The sequence below is a fragment of the Dermacentor albipictus genome, chromosome 1 (assembly GCF_038994185.2).
Source record: "Dermacentor albipictus isolate Rhodes 1998 colony chromosome 1, USDA_Dalb.pri_finalv2, whole genome shotgun sequence".
Lineage (NCBI taxonomy): Eukaryota > Metazoa > Arthropoda > Arachnida > Ixodida > Ixodidae > Dermacentor > Dermacentor albipictus.
Window position 1 is genome coordinate 179,324,961 of NC_091821.1, and position 20,550 is coordinate 179,345,510.

At 44.8% G+C, this 20,550-nt stretch overlaps 2 protein-coding genes across 2 annotated transcripts in view; one reads left to right on the forward strand and one right to left on the reverse strand.

Moving 5' to 3' along the window:
* LOC139052880 (protein unc-93 homolog A-like) overlaps positions 1-7,407 on the forward strand; it is a 31,374-nt gene extending 23,967 nt beyond the window's left edge. Inside the window, exon 3 of the mRNA XM_070530029.1 lies at positions 6,242-7,407. Coding sequence (XP_070386130.1) covers positions 6,242-6,456 — 215 coding nt within the window. The 3' untranslated portion in view covers positions 6,457-7,407. The remainder of the gene's footprint in view (positions 1-6,241) is intronic.
* The window catches only part of LOC139052886 (ubiquitin-conjugating enzyme E2Q-like protein 1), a 177,635-nt gene that overhangs the window by 154,461 nt on the left and 2,624 nt on the right, over positions 1-20,550 (reverse strand). The gene's annotated exons all lie outside the window — the stretch shown is intronic.

Genomic DNA, 20,550 nt, shown 5'->3' on the forward strand with positions numbered 1-20,550 from the left:
GATGCGCCTTTGTCTCTTTTGCGAATGTTATGCACCCGACTTTCCCTTAATTGTGCATTTAATTTTCTCTTACACGAGCTCACTCACTACGCTTTTCTTTCTCCGTATTTGTTCCATCTAAGGAGCACCTCTTCGATTTCAGAGCAATCTATACTTTTGTAAGTGCAGAAGACGCTGCGAACACGCTCAAGCGCTACTTATTGCAACGGTTCAGCTTGTCGAGGTGGCCGAATCGAAATGCGCCAAGTGCCTCGGGCTTGCCCACGATTAATTCGTAAGGGCGTTATATGTCGCCTGTCGATGCATGCGTACGTCGCGTTATGGTTTCAATATCGGTCGTCTGTGCTAGAGGTCCTGTGTTCGAACCCTGCCATCAGACAATTTTATTAATGTTTATTTAAATGTTTATTACGCGGTACATTGTTGAAAATGATGAGTTTACAAAGCCACGAAGCCGTTTGAAGCTAGAAGGATGAAGTTAGGCCAATCCACGTACTTCCCATAATCCCCATGCTGGCTCAACCGCTCCCATTGCAGCCACAGTACACACCAACGCCAAAGTTCCAACGCCAGTACACACCAACGCCAACGCTCTAATATTGTATGAAATCTTTTTTTCGCCACTGCTTTCTGGCGTGGTGGTTTCGGCTTCCTTACCTGTTATCACCTCGGAGCCAGCTCCGTTCGCGGTGCCCGCATCGAAGCATTCACCATTGCCTTGCGTAATGGTGGCCGTGAGCTTCATCTCTATACGTTGTCCAGCTTATCTTCTACCACTTTCCCCTGCTTCTGCTCGCTTTTGAGTTTCCTTTCTAGCTTCCCAACCCGCTTAGCTAGCTTATCCTTTTGATGCTCTAGACGGTGTAGTGGCGACCCTAGCACACACATAATAGACGAACACATGCCCTGTTTGCATCGCGTTCTCACACGAACCGCGTTTCTTCCAACGCGTAGAAGCGCTCGTACTCAGAACAATGTACTCTTGGATTCCTCCTAGTACCGACTAATTATATTGTATTAACAAGGCGTCGTACAAAAGTAGCCCTACTTGTAGAAAAAGAAGTACAATTATTCGTTACCTACTTATATATATATCTAACCAAAAAGACCAAGAACTTGAAAAGCATGAAAAATTATATACAGACTGCTCGTTTAACCTAACACTTCTACCAACCAAATGAGCAAAAAATCAAATAAAGAACTTATCGCTCTGGCGCGCTGCTCCTGCTGTGCTGAGCCGGTACTTCCAATCGGCACGTCTGTTCCTTTCAGCGTCACTTGAGAGGGCTGCCGATATGCGTGAGTGGCACCACGGGGTGATGTTTCCCACTGGTTCCACTTCTTCCCGAATGTGTGACCCAGGTGGAAGCCTGCCTTTTACTTCTGTCAACAGTTTCAGATATACTGCGACATTTATGCGGCTGAAAATGAAATTTTCCCTGTTCCAGCTCACCATGTTGATATTTACTTATTAGAAAGTAAGTAATTATCCGAATTTTGGAGGCACTCTACTGTATTTCTTATTTTTATTCATTACACGGTCTTTTGATTACAACACATGAAAAGAGGCAACGCTTATTAAACACTTGAACAGTGCTACCGTTCGGCCTTGTTGTGGGACACAAGCTCTAAGAAAAAAAAAAAAAAAATGGACTAAATGGGGTATCGAGGTTACTCCTTTTGGGGAGTAACTGACCTGCCACAGTCATTCGTCCTTTTGGGCGTAACTGCGAGGGGATTCACTGTTTCCCCATGCGGTTACTCCTTCAACGACTAACAGTTGCTCTTTTCCGATGCTCCTCAAGGGAGTAACGGTCACTGTTTCCGATGCTCGTCAAAGAAGTAATTAACGAAATTAGCCGTTTATACGCTGATAAGAAATTATTGAGCTGGAGAAAAAAAAAGCGCTCCAATCAAGTATTCGAACTTACGCCTTCACGTGTACAAGTAAGGTACTCTAACAGCTACACCACGGCAACTCAGTTGATGTGACAGGATACTAAGACCAAGTTAAGTACCTAAACGCAGGTGCGGCAATACAAAAGAGACGGCATTTTCTGTATGCTACGCGGGAAGAGCCTAACGTTGCGTGTACTCCCAACCATAAGCGACTGCAAAAAGAAAGCTGCCCGATTGTTCTTGGGGCGATTTCAAGTTAGACACATTACGTGATGTACGCGTAGCGAGCGCAGACGGGGCACGCAAGACAACAGAGAAGGCTCTGTCGCTTATCGTGCCCCGTTTGAGTTGCGCGTCGCTTCACCTAAGTTTGTAATCTCCTTGGAACGGAAGGAACTTGGGTACCATTGGCCAAGAAAATCTGCCAGCCCATCAGTGACTGGCGCGTTTAATGTACATACATCGTTCACTTATGGCGTGCAGAAGTTCATGGCTCCTAACATTTAATTTTTTTTTAATTTCACGAAATTTTCCCACCAAGAGACAAAGTGCTGCTTTGTATGTAGCTCAATAAACACTGCACAAATGTCAAGTTGCTCACGATATATAGACAATACCGTTTTCGCCGCATCACCTCGCGACACGGAGGAAAATAGCAGAGGACATGGGGAGGAAATGTTGCCGTTCATACTTCACTCGCTCTCTTTCAGACCAGGGACTAAACAATTACTCTCCGAAATTTGCACACAGTACGCATACTCCTGCAATTAGTCCCTTGAGGGACGTAAAGCGCCCTTTTTAGGACTAATGGTCCAGTTACTCCCGTTTCCCCCGGTATTTTTCTTCAAGAAATCAAGAAACATAATGTCAGAAAGCTACGCTTTCTTGACATTATGTTTACGTTCCATGCTGACCGAACCTACTGGCAATATGAACCACGAGGTAATAAACAGCTGTTGCCGTACAGCTCAGCTCATTCCATAGTAAAGAAAAGCTTCATCGGTCTATGCCTTCTGAACGCTCTTAACAAATCATGTGGTCACTTAATGATGGACAATCCCTGCAGTGAATCTTCTCACCTTTCGGAAGTAGGATACCTGTTGCACATTCAGGCGGTGGTCGCAGAAGGCTTGATTAGGAAGTTTCGTATGGGTGAGGAAACGAATATTCTGAGTAGCGCGAAAGATCGGAAAAGAGTAGCTCGTTCCATATTTACGCAAAAAATTCCGCATCGCCTAAATAGGTTGGCAGAAAGGGCCAACGTCAAGGTAGTGTTTATAACCCCGTGCGAATTAAAAAAATCACCGCCCAAGCACTCCGTACAGTTGGTTAACCAACAAAGCTGAAGCGTACGGCCCCGGCGTTTATCAGTGGGTTAATCCCGACGGTTCATTAAACAACGGCTTGGTAGGCTGCCCGATCCTCGGTACGCAGTTGCTGCTTGCGCTCGGCCACATGAGCGTGTTCTTGTGCCCGGGCTGCAGCATCGGCACGGCGTAGACGAACTCGTTCCCGGTTCTTCTCGCGGAATTGCCGATCGAACGCTGCCTGCACCTCAGGAGTACGTATGACACGTGCGCTATGGCCTACCCATTTCGGAGCCGGAGATAAACCAGATAAACTGCTGCACCAACCCCCTCTAGAGAACTTAAGGGCTTCTGGCTGTACCCTCTCCCCTTGAGCTACGTCACGCAAAAGAGGGTCACATAGAAGTTCCGTGCAGCCTGCTACGAAGCTACGAGCCGCGCACATGTGCTGAAAATGAGACGCGGAAGATCGAGTGGGCGACGACGGCGATAACAATTCGATTAGTTCCCGGAACCCTGCCGCTCCTTGGATAGCTTCGGGGTTAGAAAAGTCCTGGCATGCTGCGACATGCTTCCGAGCGCACTTTTTTTCTGGACGTGAACCGTGCATGTAGTCTCTGCGCTTCTGCTGGGATTGTGGTTGTGTGACCGGCAAGCCTTCATTGCCGCAGAATGTGGATTGCGTTCATGCAAGGATACGCCTAATAAGTGCTGCGTGCCCAATTGCTGGAGCAATTACAAATCGGGGCCAAAAAATCGTGCGTTCATGTTTCCGCAAGATCAATAACAGAATATTGGGTGCCAATGCTAAGGCAAGGAAGAGAAAAGCTGGAATTCTGCGGAATAAGGCAGCTGTTTCTTTGTACATAGTTGCACGAATGTTTTGTATCTCCATTGCTAAACTAATTTGAGGTGTTGTAAATATGTGGACTGCGGTACTGTATGTAATAATCCCTTGAAAGCGAAATTATTCGTTTAGAGCCCAATCTAGACTGGAATAAATACATGTGTCCCGAATTTGAAGAAGGGCACACCAATGAAGTTATCATGAGATATGGGTTATGGTGCAGTGCTAACATTTTGTTGAAGAACTTTTGTGCTCGCATGAACGGCAAACTCTTTGACGCCAACGATAAGTCAAGGCAAAGAAGCTACTCTGAAGAAAAGGGCAGCACTGTGACTTTTGAAAATAAGACATGCTCCCTGTCATCATTTATCCGAAATTCGTTCTCCATCCTAAGGTTGAACCATTTCATTTTTTATGGATGGGTATTCAATAATGCAGCGCGCAAATAGTTTTGCATAAATAAAATAATCTTGGAAAAAAAAACCAACGGCGCTCTAGTTAACGTTGCCCATAAGGGCGCGATCCCTTCATTCAATCCGTATCCCCGACCCAGACAAGAGAAGGCTCCGGCCTTCTCTCTTGTTTAGGTGGTGTTGGCTGCACGCGCGCTCGGCTGCGACGGAGAGCAACGACGCCACTAGTGGCGCAGCTAATCCAAGGCTAATCGCGCGTCTCCCTTTCTCTTTCTTTTTTTCGCACATGGGCATGTGGTTGCGCCGGAGGAGTTTTTGGCGTACCGGCGACAGACGGACGGACGAATCGGCTAACCATATATACAGGATAATATATAATATACAGATATAATATCAGATAATATAATTATATATACAGGATAATACGCACGCCTGCAAGAGGCGTCATAGAAGACAATTTATAAATTGCAAGGAATCAATAATACACCAAGTACCTCTTTCCTGTGGTAAGCAGTACGCCGGGCAGACAAGCCGTTGCCTAAACGACAGATTAAAAGAGCATTCTAAGAATGCTAAGAAAGGACGCGATAGGTGGCTAGCACAGCATTGCAACACGTGTGGATGCGAACCAGTTTTCCGAAATACCGTGGTGTTGACGTCACACAGAGATGAACTAAGAAGATTAATCATTGAAGCAATGAAGAGTGCAACATTTGGCACGGCTTGTGTCAGCATTACGGGGGGTCCATCTGGTTGACCGAGATAGAATTTTCATTTTTAAATGTTTCCTAGCGTGTGCATTTGATAGTGTGACCGCCTTCGGGCATATACGAGAACTTGAGTATAAAGGAAAAGAAAAAAGTCATATCTGTGCGCATGTCATTTGCTGTGGTATAGGGGTGTCGTGTATGTATATATTTGCGCCTCGGTCTTCAAATAAACCAATTGTTGAAAATTAGCGCTCGTGTCGTGTCCCCTCTATTGTCCTCGCTTCTCCAGCGCGTCACATCGTCACTGTTAGACATAGTCATAGGTTAGTAAAGAGTCTAAACCAAAATGTGTGATTACCTGCAGGCAACAAATTGTGTTTACAAAACAAACCGTACATAAGAAATCAATTTCTACCGGAAAATAATTGCGAATATACATCGAGCGTGAATCAGCATTAGGTAATACATAAAAGAAAAACAACAAATACATGATAATGCCATGACAACCTACAACATAACGCCACAAACGTTGCAACTACAGCATAATAAAATACAAATACGCGCTACTAAAAATAAGGTTATAAATGCGAATAACACCGTGGATAAAAAGATTTAGAAAACATCAAATGAGAAGTGACCGAAAGCAAAGGAAAAGTGTGTGCGAGTGCTTAATTGAGCCGTTTTTATGGTGCAGACATTTCTTTAAGTGCACATGAAAATCCATTTCTTCTAAGCAAATAACTGCGCCGGTCAATGTTTATACTTTGGATGAATGGTGGATTCCCTCCTTCCCCTCTACCTTTTTTTCATCTTCTTTTGTCTCTCTGTGTGTATTGTTACGTTTATTGATAGCGTGTACATTAAATTTTCACCGGCGCATTTAGTGTCACGTGTAGGTCCCTATTATGTCAGTCACGCAATCTCTCGATCACCCTCTCTTATAGAGTGACGCCATTATAGAGACGACTGGGCTTAAAGTCCTTAAAGTGTTAACATCGATGACGGAGACGATGCAGTGAGAATGAGCCGGAGAAATGTAATTGGCTTGATTATTCGACTTCGCAGCTTTCTACGGCGTCATCTTTGCTGACGCTCGCGAGCCGGCTTTCGCCAACTACCGCCTGTGGGAGTCCATGGGCTTCATCATCATGTTCGCCGCACAAAGCCACCTGCGCGTCTACGTCAAACTTGTGTCGCTCGTAGTGGCGCTCGTGATCGGCATGCTCGGCTACCTGATCATCGAGTTCCATATGAGCGGGGAAAACAAGGCACCCACGTAGCACAAGCGTCGACCACGACTGTGGGGTACTCTGCTTCACGGACTGCCGGCTAGACGCCACCTCTCTCGTTCGCCGCGCAGATGTTCTGCAGTGTCACAGATTCTCCACTGGGTCATATTTCGAGTTCCGAGGACCTAAGTGGCCTAAGTCTACTCTGCAGATTCAGCGTCACAGCTTTGAAGCAGTCACAATGGTGACTTGCCAGCGGGTTTCCATGATTCAATCTACTATCGCGTGGACTGGCGATAAATGCGTCTTGAGCCTTGCGTGTAGACTGTGACCCGGTGAACTGTTTTCTTGTGTGTGCGTTCTGATACAGATTGTTTCGTGATTCTCGCGTTTACTTCATTCTATACGCAAAATACCGACGTGTCACGAGCGTGATTGGCGCCCTATTTTGTTGCCGTGCCGCCATGTGGACGCTACACGAGGGCTCGCAAACGTTCGTTAAAGGAGCGTTTTATCGTTTTTTTTTGTTCTTGCGTTTTACCCAGCAACAACATGTTATTCTGTCTGCCCTGCTCCACGCACCATTAAAACGTATAGCGGCTCTTTGGGTCAATGGTGAAGCCGTTATCTTTATTTCACCTCTAACGTTCAGTGATTTTCTCCGCGGTTACTGTATCAAGTGTGCATTTCTGGTGGACTCAAAAGCAGCTAAGACGTTGCGGTTGTCTTACTGTAGAAACGAGCACGTTAGAATTTACTACCGAGTGAATTAATATTTCTAACAAAGGAATGTCCAGATAGCACACCAACTGCTTTTACGCACGCGAAGATTCCGAGCTTACGCTTCTTTAATTAAAAATGATAGGTGCATTTGACTTATATAGACCAACAAACAATTACAAGCGCGCACACATACCCACGCACCCACCCACGCACGCACGCACCCATACACGCATGTAATAATATCTGTGTCTAATAAACGTAATTATTTTTGAACACTGCCGCACCTCGTTTTACAAATCAATGCGCCCATTCCTGCGGCGAGCGTGGGCGTTGTCCCTAGGCGTAACCGAGCGAACAAGCACAACGACGAATGAAAGAGCGAACGCGGAGCGCTGCGGGCGATGAAACACGTCCGCGCAACTGCGGCAGCGCCGGCGCCGGCTGAGCGAGGAAAAAAACACAGAAAGGTCGCCTTCTCGCATAGCGTTCGCCGCAAGTGTTTCCCGGTAAAAATCACGGTTGCATAAGCTGCAGTTGCCGGGAAGTCGAAACTGTGTGGCTCGGTGATCGGTGTGATGCCTCAATACATCGCTAAATAAAAAAAAATGTATTGATCTGCACTCGAATTACGATTACGATACTCCCATCAGGGAGTATCGTAATCGTCGGTGAATTTTTTTTTTCCCGCGCACAATAAGTCACTGGAACCATTTGCCCGATGACGCGTTGTCACCACTTCCAATAACTCCTTCCCCAGGTTTATTAAGCGCTCTTAAAAACGTTTACACACTTTGGGGCTTATCTTGTCGCACAACGATATTCGTCATCTGCCTTGCTTGCGTTTCCTTTCTTGAACACTCAGCGCTCGCTACTTTCCTGTCGAGGCCCGCGCTGACCTCATGTCACATGTCATTCACCAGCATATATATATATATATATATATATATATATATATATATATATATATATATATATATATATATATATATATATATATATATATATATATATATATATATATATATATATATATATACTGGTGAATTACATGTGTGCCTTTAAGCGTACCTTTATGCTATCGCAATTTTCTTCGTTTTGATTTCACCTATTTCACCCCCTCTTTTCCATCGTACTTGTTCTGTACCTCACCTAAAGGACAGCGTTCGCTTGAGTCATGTTAAAGCAGTGCAAACTAAGGTGTCGAATGGTGGACCGGTGTCAAATCGAATGATAATAGCTAATAACTGATCGGAAACGTTTGAAGAAGCCGTGGGGCTCATTACTACCAATCACTCTTGAGAAACGCACACTATAGTTGATCCAAGCGCGTTTTTGCAGACACATCCAGCAATCGAGGACATCGTGTTTAGTTCTCCTGCTCAGTCACCACATGTGAAGCAAACATTTTTCTCGCCTTGTTAGTAGTCATTCTATATCTTCACTGTCTGCAGATCGCGTTCTTCGTTTTATTATATGTGTTGTGTTGTGTTTAATAGCGCATAAGCAACTCAGGCTATCATGCGCCAAACACAAGGTCAAATTTCTTTAAAAAGTTGGGTCACCTCAGCGACGATCCTTGTCTGGACAAGGACTCCGAGGATCCCAACAAACTAAAGACCTCAGTCTTCTTCTCAAATATGAGAAGGTGGGTGAGGTGTATCCCAATATGAAGTTGTGAGTAGGCTCATTTATAGTTTTTCAATGATACCTGCTTCTCGTAAGAAGCTAATAACATGTGTGGTATCGACAAGTGCATCTTCGGCTAAAATCAATGCTGGGTGAAAGGGAATATGTTCATTATAAAACGAAGTAAAGTATTTTTTCCTTAGTGTTTCGAGTTGCACGCATGTTAATTAGATGTGGTTCACAGTAAGTTCATTTCCGCATTTTTCACAGCCAGGCTTGTCTTGTTTTGTCAGGAGGAAGTTGTATGTAAGGTGCGTGTGTCCGATGCGAAGGCGACATAATATGACTTCGATGAAGCGTTCTCGGTGTGAGCCTGACTTCCATTCTTTTATGACAGGTTTTACTAGGTGTAGTTTATTTGTTACTTCATTATTCTATGTAGTCTGCCATTTATTTCTCAGTGTATGGTGCATTAATTTCATACAGTCTTTGTAAGAAATTCTTGTTTCAGTGATTTTTTTATGTCGAGATTTCGTTGCACATTCATCTGCTTTTTTGTTGCCACAGATTCCGACCTGACTGAGCACCCAGCAAAATTTTATGTTGTGTCCTTCTCTTGTGGTTCTTCTTATGTTATGTAGGACGTGACCGATTAATGGTGTAATTGCATTTCTAGGGCGAAGTGCTGTTAGTGCGCTTAGTGAATCTGTGTAACTAATGTTGTTTTCAATGTTCTCATTTATTATTTTTTCTACAGCTAGAGAGATTGCGTAACACTCTGCAGTAAAAATGGATGCACACTGAGGTTGGCGTACCGTTTCTTCCCGAATGTTTTGTATCACGGCACGGCCAACGTATCCTGTTGATTTAGAGCCATCAGTATAGAACGCTGTGTATTCCGCGTATTGTTCGTTTGGTGCTGAAAATTCTCGTATTATGTGTACATGTGGTGTTTTTTTTTCTTTTGAGGATGTGTTAATGTGAAGTCGCACACTGAAGGCTGCCAATACCAAGGTGGGAGTGGATCGGGTTTTCGGGCTATCTGAGGCAATGTGTCCCTTATATCTAGTTTTCGGCATCTCTCCTCGAAGCGGAGAATGAGTGGTCTTATTGCTTGGGGTTTGTTGGTGAATAGTCTTCGTGATGGGCACCTTGTAACTATTGGGTAGCAGATGTGTTTCGGTAGTGGACGAATTTTTAGGATGTATGAGCATGTAAGCATGGTTCTTCTGTCTGAAAGGCGTGGTTCATTGGTTTCTACATACAAACTGTGTATAGGAGACGTCCTGTATGCACCAGTTCAAAGACGTAAACTTAAATTATGTACTGGGTCAAGGCGGTTCAAATATGACTACCTTGCTGATCCATACACTATGGACCCATAGTCTGAACAGGAGCGTATAACAGAACGGTAAATGTGCAGGAGGCATACCCTATCAGAACCCCAGTGTTTGCGTGAAAGGACTTTAAGCATGTTCAGAGATCGAGATGCATCCTTTTTGAGCGTGTTGATGTGCGGAAGGAAGGCGAGTTTCTTGTCAAAAATTAGGCCTAGAAATTTGTGCTCGATTTGGACACGTAATTCGGCTTCACTCAGGTGTAAGGTGGGGTCTGTCTGTACACCTCGTTTGAGTGAAAAGAGAATGACCACTGTTTTCCGCGGAGAAAAGCGGAAACTGTTTCTGTCTGCCCATGTTGCTAGTTTATAGTTAGCTGTACCTGTCTTTCGCATGTTGATACGTTTGATGACGTGCAGGCTATCTGAAGATCGTCGACGTATACTGAATGCATAATGAATTTTGGGATTATTTTGCTAATGGAATTCATTTTTATAATAAAAAGTGTTGTGCTTAAAATACACCCCTGAGCTATTCCATTTTCCTGAACGAAATTTTTCGACAGGGTTGAGCCCAGTCGTACATGGAACGAACGGTTAAGCAAAAAGTCTTTTATGCAGTTCAACATCCTGCCGTGGATGCCAAGGTCGGCCAGATCTTTAAAAATCCCGAACCTCCAGGTTGTGTCATATGCCTTGTCTAAATTGAAATAGAAAACAGCAGGGAAGTGTTGTTTGTGTACAAATGCTTCTCGTACTGTGTTTTCAAGACGAACTAGATGGTCATTAGTGGAGGATCCTTTTTAAAACCACATTGATGGATATCGAGCAGCTCACGGGTTTCTAGCACGAAGGTTAATCTAGTATTCAGGAGATTTTCAATGGACTTCGCAAGACAGCTGGTAAAGGCTATGGGCCTATAGCTACTGGGGGAGGTTGGTGGTTTTCCGTGTTTCAAAAATGGAACAATTATAGCTTTCTTCCATAGCTTTCTTCCATGCTTCGGGTATCTTCCCCAATATCCAAATTTTGTCAAAAAATTTAAAAGGGCTTTTACGGCATGTTCAGAGAGATGACCTAGCATTTGGTAATGTATTCAATCGGGGCAAGGTGCAGTTTGTTTACCAGCGGACCAGTACTCTATGGATTTCTTGAACTTTAATTAAAGTATTGTATGGTTCATTTATGCTGCCATTTATCGGTAGTCTTTGTTTCTCAGCTGTGTTTTTGAATTTTAGAAATGATTCTCTATAGTGTGATGAACTGGAAGCTGCCGATAAATATTCACCCAGTATGTCTGCCTGTTCTATGCTTGTCTGTATACCGGGGGCTGTGAGAAGCGGAACTGTGAATGGGGAATAGCTGTTGTTTAGCTTTCGTACCTTCTCCCACATTTGTTTTGATGTGGTTGAGCTGTTTATACAGGACACGTAGCTTTGCCATGAATACCTTTTAGCACTGCGGCGGATATATCGAGCTTTCGCTCTCGCTTTTTTAAAACATTTAAAGTTTTCTGCCGTTGGGTATCTGCGAAATATTCCCCAAGCTTTGTTTTGTCCTTTTTTCGCTTCTCTACATTCTAGGGTATACCAAATTTTGTGATATTGTTTTACTACTCCAGAGGACTGAGATATAGCTAGGTGTGCAGCGTCAATAATACAGTTTGTGAAAGTTTCATTTAGTTCGTCTATGGTGAGATTATCCGACACTATTTTTTCTAGGCTGGCTTTCTCTTGAAACAGGGCCCAGTCGGCTAAATGGAGCTTCCACCGTTGTGGTTTTGTTGGGATTACTTCCGGTAAGCATTTTAAGCTGATCAGTACAGGTAGGTGATCGCTTCCATGTGGGTTGTCTAGTACGTCCCATTTTAATTCAGTCAAAATAGAGGGTGAAGAAAAGGAGAGATCGATGCAGCTCATTTTTCCTGAGCTAGGTGAACAATAGCTTGGTTCTCCAGTGTTTAGTAAACATAGGTTATTACTCAGTATAAGATCCTCAATAATTTGGCCCCTTTTGTCGGTTTTATCACTACCCCAAAAGCTGGAGTGCGCGATAAAATCTCCGACTATCAAATACAGCCCTGGTAACTGTTCTATAAGGTGTTCCAGTTCATGTATAGTTACTCCTAGATGTTGCTCCAGGTATACACAGCGTAATGTAATTGTTTTAAATGTGTGCTGGTTGGCTGCCACAGCTTCTAATTTAGTATTAAGATGATGTTCTTTAGTTGCGACCCCTTCTTTAACTATAATAGCTACGCCATCTGAGAGCCTGTCTGCGTGCTCTCGGTCGCGGCGGAAGACTTTATACTTTTTTAGTATGTTTTCATGTTTGGAACCTAAGTTTGTTTCTTGGAGACATAGGGCCACGGGTGAGAGTGTGGTCAGTATGTCTTTTATGTCATTTATGTTGTGTAAAAGTCCCCTGCAATTCCAGTGTACGAAAGCCATTTTGCATTATATTTGTGGAGTGAAAGAGGATCTAAGTTGTGTTTGCAGGCCCCTTGATTCGAAGCCTCTCTTTTTTGTGGCGATCCAAGGAGCCCCGCCGTTTACCCGACGTCGACGGTACAGGGCTTCCTTGACTTGTGTCCATTGTATCCTCAGATACGCTGGACGTCCGTGCTGGACGCACGGTTACGTTCAAGTTGGGCCTCGCTGTGTGGGGAGGGCCCCTGGAGCCTGCTGACCTGGGGGTCCGCGTGGCTTGCATTTGAGACAGTGGCGCAACGCTAGCTGCGTCCACTGCGGACGCTGAAGTCTCTGCCCGAGCCTCACTGTGTGTGACCTGGGCAGGCTCCGAAGGCCGCTGTGTTGCCGCGCCCTGTTGCAGCACAACGGAATAGCTTTTATTTTGCACCAATGAAAGTCGCTTTCGCGCTTCCCTGAAAGTGATATTTTCTTTTACTTTGAGGGTGATAATCTCTTTTTCTTGTTTCCATGTTGGGCAGGCACGCGAGTAAGCAGGATGACTGCCCTCGCAGTTTATACAATGGTGTAATTCAACTTCGTAGTTGTCTGAAGGGTGGTCATGGGAAGCACACTTTGCGCATGTGGTTTGGCCCCGGCAGCTCTGTGAGCCGTGGCCGTACCTTTGGCATTTGAAACAGCGTCGCGGGTTGGGTATGTGTGGTCGGAGTTTCAGATTGGTGTAGCCTACCTCCACAGAGTCAGGCAGTATGCTCAATGCGAACGTTAGGACGAAGTGCTTTGTTTCGATTTCCTTGTTTTCCCGTCTGATCTTTATACTGTACACATCTGTGACATTTTGTTTTTTTAGTACGTTTAGGAGTTCTTGTTCGATCACATACTTTAGGTCATCGTCAGAAATGACGCCACGAACGATATTCAATGATCTGTGAAGGCTGATAGCTATGGGAATGTCACCAAAGGCTGTTACTCCTGAAAGTTTCTCGTACTGATGTTGGTACAACAATTCCAAAAGGAGGTCCCTATCTGCTAGTTTCTTTATTTTATATCCTTGTCCAGTGGTGTCGGTTAGGGTCCTTGTAACATTGAAAGGAGAGACATGTCGCGCAGTAATTTCTGAATGTTCCATATGTATCACGTGGAATTTCGGAAAGTTGCTTTTGTTCTTCACGAAGAACTGGGCAGTGACATCGGTGGCGCCCCCTCTTGTTAGGAGGGCGATGCAAAAGAGCTAGCCATAAAAATTGTCTTTTTCGGTCGCGGTACCAGCCGCCCACCAGGGAGCCCAACAAGGGGACGGGACAGGAGCTTGCAAGCAAGCCCTGCCCACGCCAGCTCTATATTGCGGCTATAACCCAATATGGCATAACTCAGGGTAGTTAGCCACACAAAGGCTAACCCTAGCCGCCAGGAAAGGAAGAAACAAGAAGTGAGTAGAAGACACGAAAGATGCGAAAGTTAGAGAGGAAGAAAAAGACTGAAGAGGAGGACAAGAAAAGGCGACTGCCGATTTCCCCCAGGTAGGTCAGCCTGGAGGTGCCGTCTACGTGAAGCTAGAGGCCAAAGAGGTGTGTTGCCTCAGCCGGGGTGCCTTAACGGTCCGAACACCTGGCATCGGCTCAACCCCCAGGATCCCGTGAGGCTTATAGCGCGTTAAAAAGACAAGGACGAAAGTGAGACGTGACACACACAGGCGCTACAAGGACGAAAGTGAGACGCGACACACAGCTATAAGCCTCACGATGTCTTACCAACAAGCCCAAATCACTGCTACCCAGGATCCCCCTTTCCTCGGACACGGCTAAGCCGCGCACGGCTACACGCGGGAGGGTGCAACCCTCGTGTGCTCCGGTACGTGGTGTCGCAACACACCAAACGCCTGCTTACGCAGACGCCCCTGCAGGGGTTTTATTATTTGCATAGGAACTCATTTTATCTCCTTAGTTGACGGCTCACCTCTGTAATAGTGTTGCTTCCAGTGCATTGCACAAACGCTTTGCGCATCAGTGGCAAACTTGTGTTTCATTCAGACTGAGAGGCGATGTTTCGCTATTACCTTCAATATGCACCTTTAATAACCGGATTTATCTCATGGAGATGACAAGAGTACCATTACTAAGGTAAAATTTTTGATGTTTCGCTGTAAGATGTTCTTATTACTTGTCTGTTGATGATCATAGCGGCGAGTGGAACTTGTTAAAAACACACCGTTTCTGGAGGATTTTTACACTTTACAGAGAAAAATGCACTTAGCTTCGGGATCTGTAAGCGCAACAACTAGACCCAGGCAAAGAGATGATCACAGGCGCTCTTTTTTTTTCGTCTGTGTCTGCTTGTTACGCTTACAGATCTTGAACAAATTCCGACGCGCTCAGTTATCGCTATATACTTGTGCATTTAGCTTGCTCGTTTTTCTTATTTGTGTCTACAAGGCATTGCTGACTTCTAGTGACCCGGATTATCAGGTTCATTATAGTTTTTACTTATGTGACGATCGATAAATGTCAGGGCAACCTATTGCAATCTGCTATAGAGGCTCTGCTTTTCTTTTTTTAGCTGAATAAAACGCTTATTTTCGAAACCAAGCTTATTCACGCACAAGCTCGCAGCAAATTCGACGCTTTGGAGGAAAATATTCTCGCTTGAAAGGAGGTGTTTGCCCTGCAGCGTTTTGGCTGCTTGTCATTTTCCGCCTACCAGAAAGATTACTTTACATAACAGCTCCACAATTTTCATGTGTTCTCGGACGGGTACTCTCGGGCTCCCGAAGATCGCATAAAAGGCACATACACCTGTGATGTTGCTTCACCGCAGAATTTATCTGCCAAGTACCGGGCATTCGAACCTCATAGTCATCGCCTTTGCAGAATGACGTCAAACTTGACAAGTACCAAGGGTGAGTCTTAATACATGCGTCACTAGAATGATGTTCTAGTGACAGTATATCACTAGAAATATGTCTAGATATATAAATCACTGTAGTGACAGCTAGAGTTTCAGTATATTTTCACGCTTGAGTTTCGCATAAAAGTGACCGTCGAACCCTGAAGAGCTTCAGGAATAAAGCCAGACTTGGCATACAATGCGAAAGCATCCTATGCATTATTCCAGTGACTAATTTGGGAGCATCAAGAAGCGCGCTCTGCCGTCAACTTTTGTGAGATTGGTTTCATTGAAAGGCGCCACCGCTTATAAGTGAGTGAGGTCCTGATCCCTTTTAACTCAGGGCACAGCAACCACCGCCGAAAGATGGTGCCGTAGGGGTCGATGTCCCATTTGGCCTTAACTTCCAAACGGTAATGTTTGGCACATGTGCGCTAGATGGTGTGCGCATGAAAGTGAATGTACGGTTAGCCATACGAAAAATGTCCGGCGAGAGCACGTTTATATTGCGACAGCAGCGGTGTCATACTTTCTTTATTTTCTTTGGTGACATTCTACACCTTGGCCGGTATAAGGTAAGGATTCCTTTCACTCTAATCATTTCTTACCACTCGTTGCTTACGAACGCCCGATCTTGGTGATCACGTGGGCAGAGTGCCGCTCAAACCGGCGGCGAAGCGCGAATGGGGAGAGAACTAGAATAAAAGTTTAAAAAAAAATTAATTATGGGGTTCTACATGCCAAAACCACTTTCTGATTATGAGGCACGCCGTAGTGGAGGGCTCCGGAAATTTAGACCACCTGGGGTTCTTTAACGTGCACCTAAATCTAAGCACACGGGTGTTTTCGCGTTTCGCCCCCATCGAAATGCGGCCGCCGTGGCCGGGATTCGATCCCGCGACCTCGTGCTCAGTAGCCCAACACCTTAGCCACTGAGAAACCTCGGTGGGTAACTAGAATAAAGGTGCTGCGTTATCCCAGCCCTTTATAGTTGCATATACAGTAGAAAAAATTTGAAATAGCTAAGTTAATGAATAAGTATGCTATTTGAATTGCTTCTGTCATTCTACACCACTAAGGCGTATTCAAGTAATAGAAGACATATGGATGTGAAAAATGCGCAGAGATTGGGCGAAAAAGCTTAACGTACTATCAAAAAGCACATAGAGATCGCTTACTTCAACATAAAAACCCATGGTCAACACTGTACGACCAACAGAATGAGGGAAGACAACACTAAGTTTAACACGAATAAGGACATAATTTTTGTCTCAGATGAATTTAGAATGAGCCCGTCTAATTGGCACCATTCAGAGAATGAAGATAGGTCGGCCTGTAGAGTGTGGCAATCCTTATTACTGTGTATCTTTTTAAATATTTTGATGTCGTCAGCATAAACAAGAAACGAAGATTTCTGGATTGCTGACGAAACGTCGTTGATGAAAATTAGGAATAGAAGCGGACCTAACATGGCACCTTAGAGCACACCAATAGATGCCGTATGGACAAAAGAAGGTTAATCATTGTCGTTCATTAAGGAAGACCAATCGAGGCGATAGCTGCATAGTAGAGCTACAATAGCAGCTTCAACACCGCAGTGCGCAAACTTTTCGAGCGGAATGGGATGACTGACCCCGCGAAAGGCCTTGTTGAGGTCACAGTACACAGCATAACCTTGACTCCTTTGCGTGACGGGCGTGGAAACCTGCATCATAAAGCTGACTAGGTCGGTAGTCGTTGAGCAGTGCAAAAAGAAATCCGTGCTGATTTGAAACAAGAATTTTTTTTTACACTTAACAACAATATACTGTGAATAGCCAATTCGAAAAGCTTGGAAATGGCAGAGAGAAGGGAAATCGGCCCATAGTTCGTGACATCCTTTCTGGCACCGGATTTAAAGACAGGAAAAGCGCGAGCGGTTTTCGAAGCACGCGGAGAAGTGGAATTATTGAGACAGTTATTAAAGATATCACCACAGGTCCAAAGATACTGACGCAAGCTTTTGTAATGGTGGCCGGGATGCTATCAAAGCCGCAGGATGAAGGTGGCCTCAGATGCCTAAGGTATTCGCTGATGAGATTCTCGTCAAAGAGTGCCGAGCTGGAAGTTTCTGTATAATGACCTAGGCTTACGGACAGTGCCGCCATCAGAAGGTTTATGAAAGGAAAGCACACGGAAGAACAAACCTTGTCCTGTACCTTTATCGAGGACTGACGCCCCCCAACAGTAAAGCTAGCTAGCTCACCGTATGACATTGGAGAAGTGGAACAGATCTGAATTCTCACCATCGGTTGCGCATTCTCTCGACCCGCCATCTATGTAACTGCGGCTAGTTCCGCAGTTCAGGTTCCGCGCAGAATTACGACAAAAGTTCTCGTGGGCAGCCTGCAGAAAACCCGACGCTCTCGAGAACTTCCCGTTGAATCATTCGATTCAATTCAATGCTTTATATCTTTCTTTTTAGTGATGGCGGAGCAACATGGAGCGAACCGCCACGGAACAAATTGATTCGAAGTGATGAGTGGAAAACGCGAAAACACTGAACAGAGCAGCGGTAAACAAATGCTCCGTCGCTCAGCAATAAGACACAAAGAAAAGAAGAAAAAAAGAACCTATTGTAAGGGAAGTCTGGTCAGGGGGTTCGAATAGCTCAATTTTCGCTTCGAATCGAATACGAATATTCTAGAAAAACTTCCTCCGGATATAGAAACGAATAATGAAAGTTTTATTTCTAAACGCAGTAAAATATAATTGAACTCTTTTTGTTCCTAATGACATTACTTACACGAATTATTTACAGGAATATTTAAATGCATGTAACGTCGCTGGCAACGTCTGGTCAGCTGAGAAGCTGGTAAATGAGAAACAACTGCTCTCAGTTATCTGGTGCACCGCGACAATTACAGTACGCAGGCGAGGGTGGGACAATGACACATCATCAGATGCATGTACGATGTTTAGTTGGTTCAAGGAGATAAATATGATTTTATAGCACCGAACATCATTCTAATTTCACGTAAACATGGTGCGAGTGGCCAAGTAATAAATTGCTTTGCTTAAGTCAAGATAATACGTGTGCATATAGGCAGCCTAAACGTGAGGCATTCATAATGAATGACGGGACCAGACGTTCTCTGCCTTGTGCATTCGTTCAGGAACTGTTGCCCCTGCATGCGCATCAACCGCAGCTCTCATGAAGCAGAATCATTCCGAACATTGCTCACTTTCATCGTTCTCTCTCCTGTGAGACTTCCACACGTGTTGTTATCTCTTACATATTCAAAAGGAACGAATATTCGACAATCTCGAATAGTGAATTTTCGAATGGAACACGAATTGAATAGCATATTCGATTCGAACTTTGAAATATTCGCCCTAAGGTCCGGACAGGAATATATAAATTATGGGGTTTTACGTGCCAAAACCACTTTCTGATTATGAGGCACGCCGTAGTGGAGGACTCCGGAAATTTCGACCACCTGGTGTTCTTTAACGTGCACCTAAATCTAAGTACACGGGTGTTTTCGCATTTCGCCCCCATCGAAATGCGGCCGCCATGGCCAGGATTCGATCCCGCGACCTCGTGCTCAGCAGCCCAACACCATAGCCACTGAGCAACCACGGCGGGTCCGGACAGGAAGCGGGAAGACAATGAATTATATTTACATCATGACTATTTAGACAAAATGAAGACATTGCGTCAAAGAAATAAAAAAGAACCACCTTCTCCATGCTGTCGCAAGCGGCTTTTGTCAAGCGTAGTCCTCCTTCAAATGAACTGCCAGTTTATGGTTCGCTATAGGGCAGCCGTAATATTCACAAACTCGCCGCCCGCGTGGGGCTCTCTTCACGTTGAAGAGATTAATAGGACTGGATCCGGAAGAGATAAAAGATTAAGGAGATATAGGCAAAATGCTACACTGATACGCGTGTATGGATAACCTGAATAGCCCAAGCAGGCTAGGTGACTATTTTTCACCGCCGCGTTTCGAAGGGGTTGTCAATCATCATCATCATCATCGTCGTCGTCGTCGTCAGAGAGCTCGAATGGGTAAAGGAGCTGCACCGAGGTCTCCGCATGGTGGATCCGTTGGGCAGCTTAACCACGCCAGCCCTATAGCGTTACCGCTACGTCCCACCACAATTTCTGTCACTCTTGCGCTGTTCCACATTTAACAAAGAGACTTGACGCGGTGGACGAGCACATCGTCGACTGATATTGTCCGGTCGACTGTATCGCTGGATGTGTGCGCTGAACGCAGAAATAATAAATATTCGTTTCTCCACCGTTTCTTTTTTCTTTCTTTCATGGTATTTATTACAGTAGCAGCAACCCAATATTCACCAGTTGTGCATAGTCAGAGTATGGAGAGCACAATCATAGTCACTCAGAGAAAAGGCATCGTTCATACTGTGGGTAGAAATGTGGCTTCACTTTAGAAGGGTGGTAAGGATAGGCACCGCACCAAAATGGGGTACCAGTCCGGCTGGGTATCAAGTCCATCATAAACCTGCTTTAGGTGTAGTGCCATTTGGATGAAATTCACCTTTGTAGGTACAACCGTTTCGGCGTTTCGGTCCATCATTCGCGTTTTCCACAAACTGTGCATTCCGATGAGAAAAAAACATATCGAAAGGGGCACTATTATCAGCGGTCGGCAGCAGGTATCGCACAGTATGAGCGTTGATGTCAAAGTCTTTTTTTAAAGTCCGTTGGAGGACATCCCAAAATAGTATGGCGTCGGTGCAGCTAATGCAGCTAATAAAACAGTGTTCAATTGTCTCTGGCACGTCACAAACGTTTCCAGAAATGGCTTAGCAGTTGTTGACAGTGTAGCCGTCTTCTGGCTATCTCATTATTAGAAGACGATCATTGCGTTATTCGTGTTGACCGGGAATTGAAAGAGTAGCGCATCTCTTCCGTCAGAAAATCGAAAGTGTTCAGGCATTAGGAGTTCAGCTTCTAGCTGGAGGAAGTGGTGTGGTGTGAGGGGTAGAGAGTTGACCACAGTTGAGGATAAGAGTGGCATAGAACCGAACGGAAGGCATCGGTACATTAGACCGGCCCAGGATTCCTTTTTTTCCTTCCTTCCGTTCGAGTACGGATAGACAAGTACAAAGAACGCCAAAGTTCGGCGGCAATCTAGT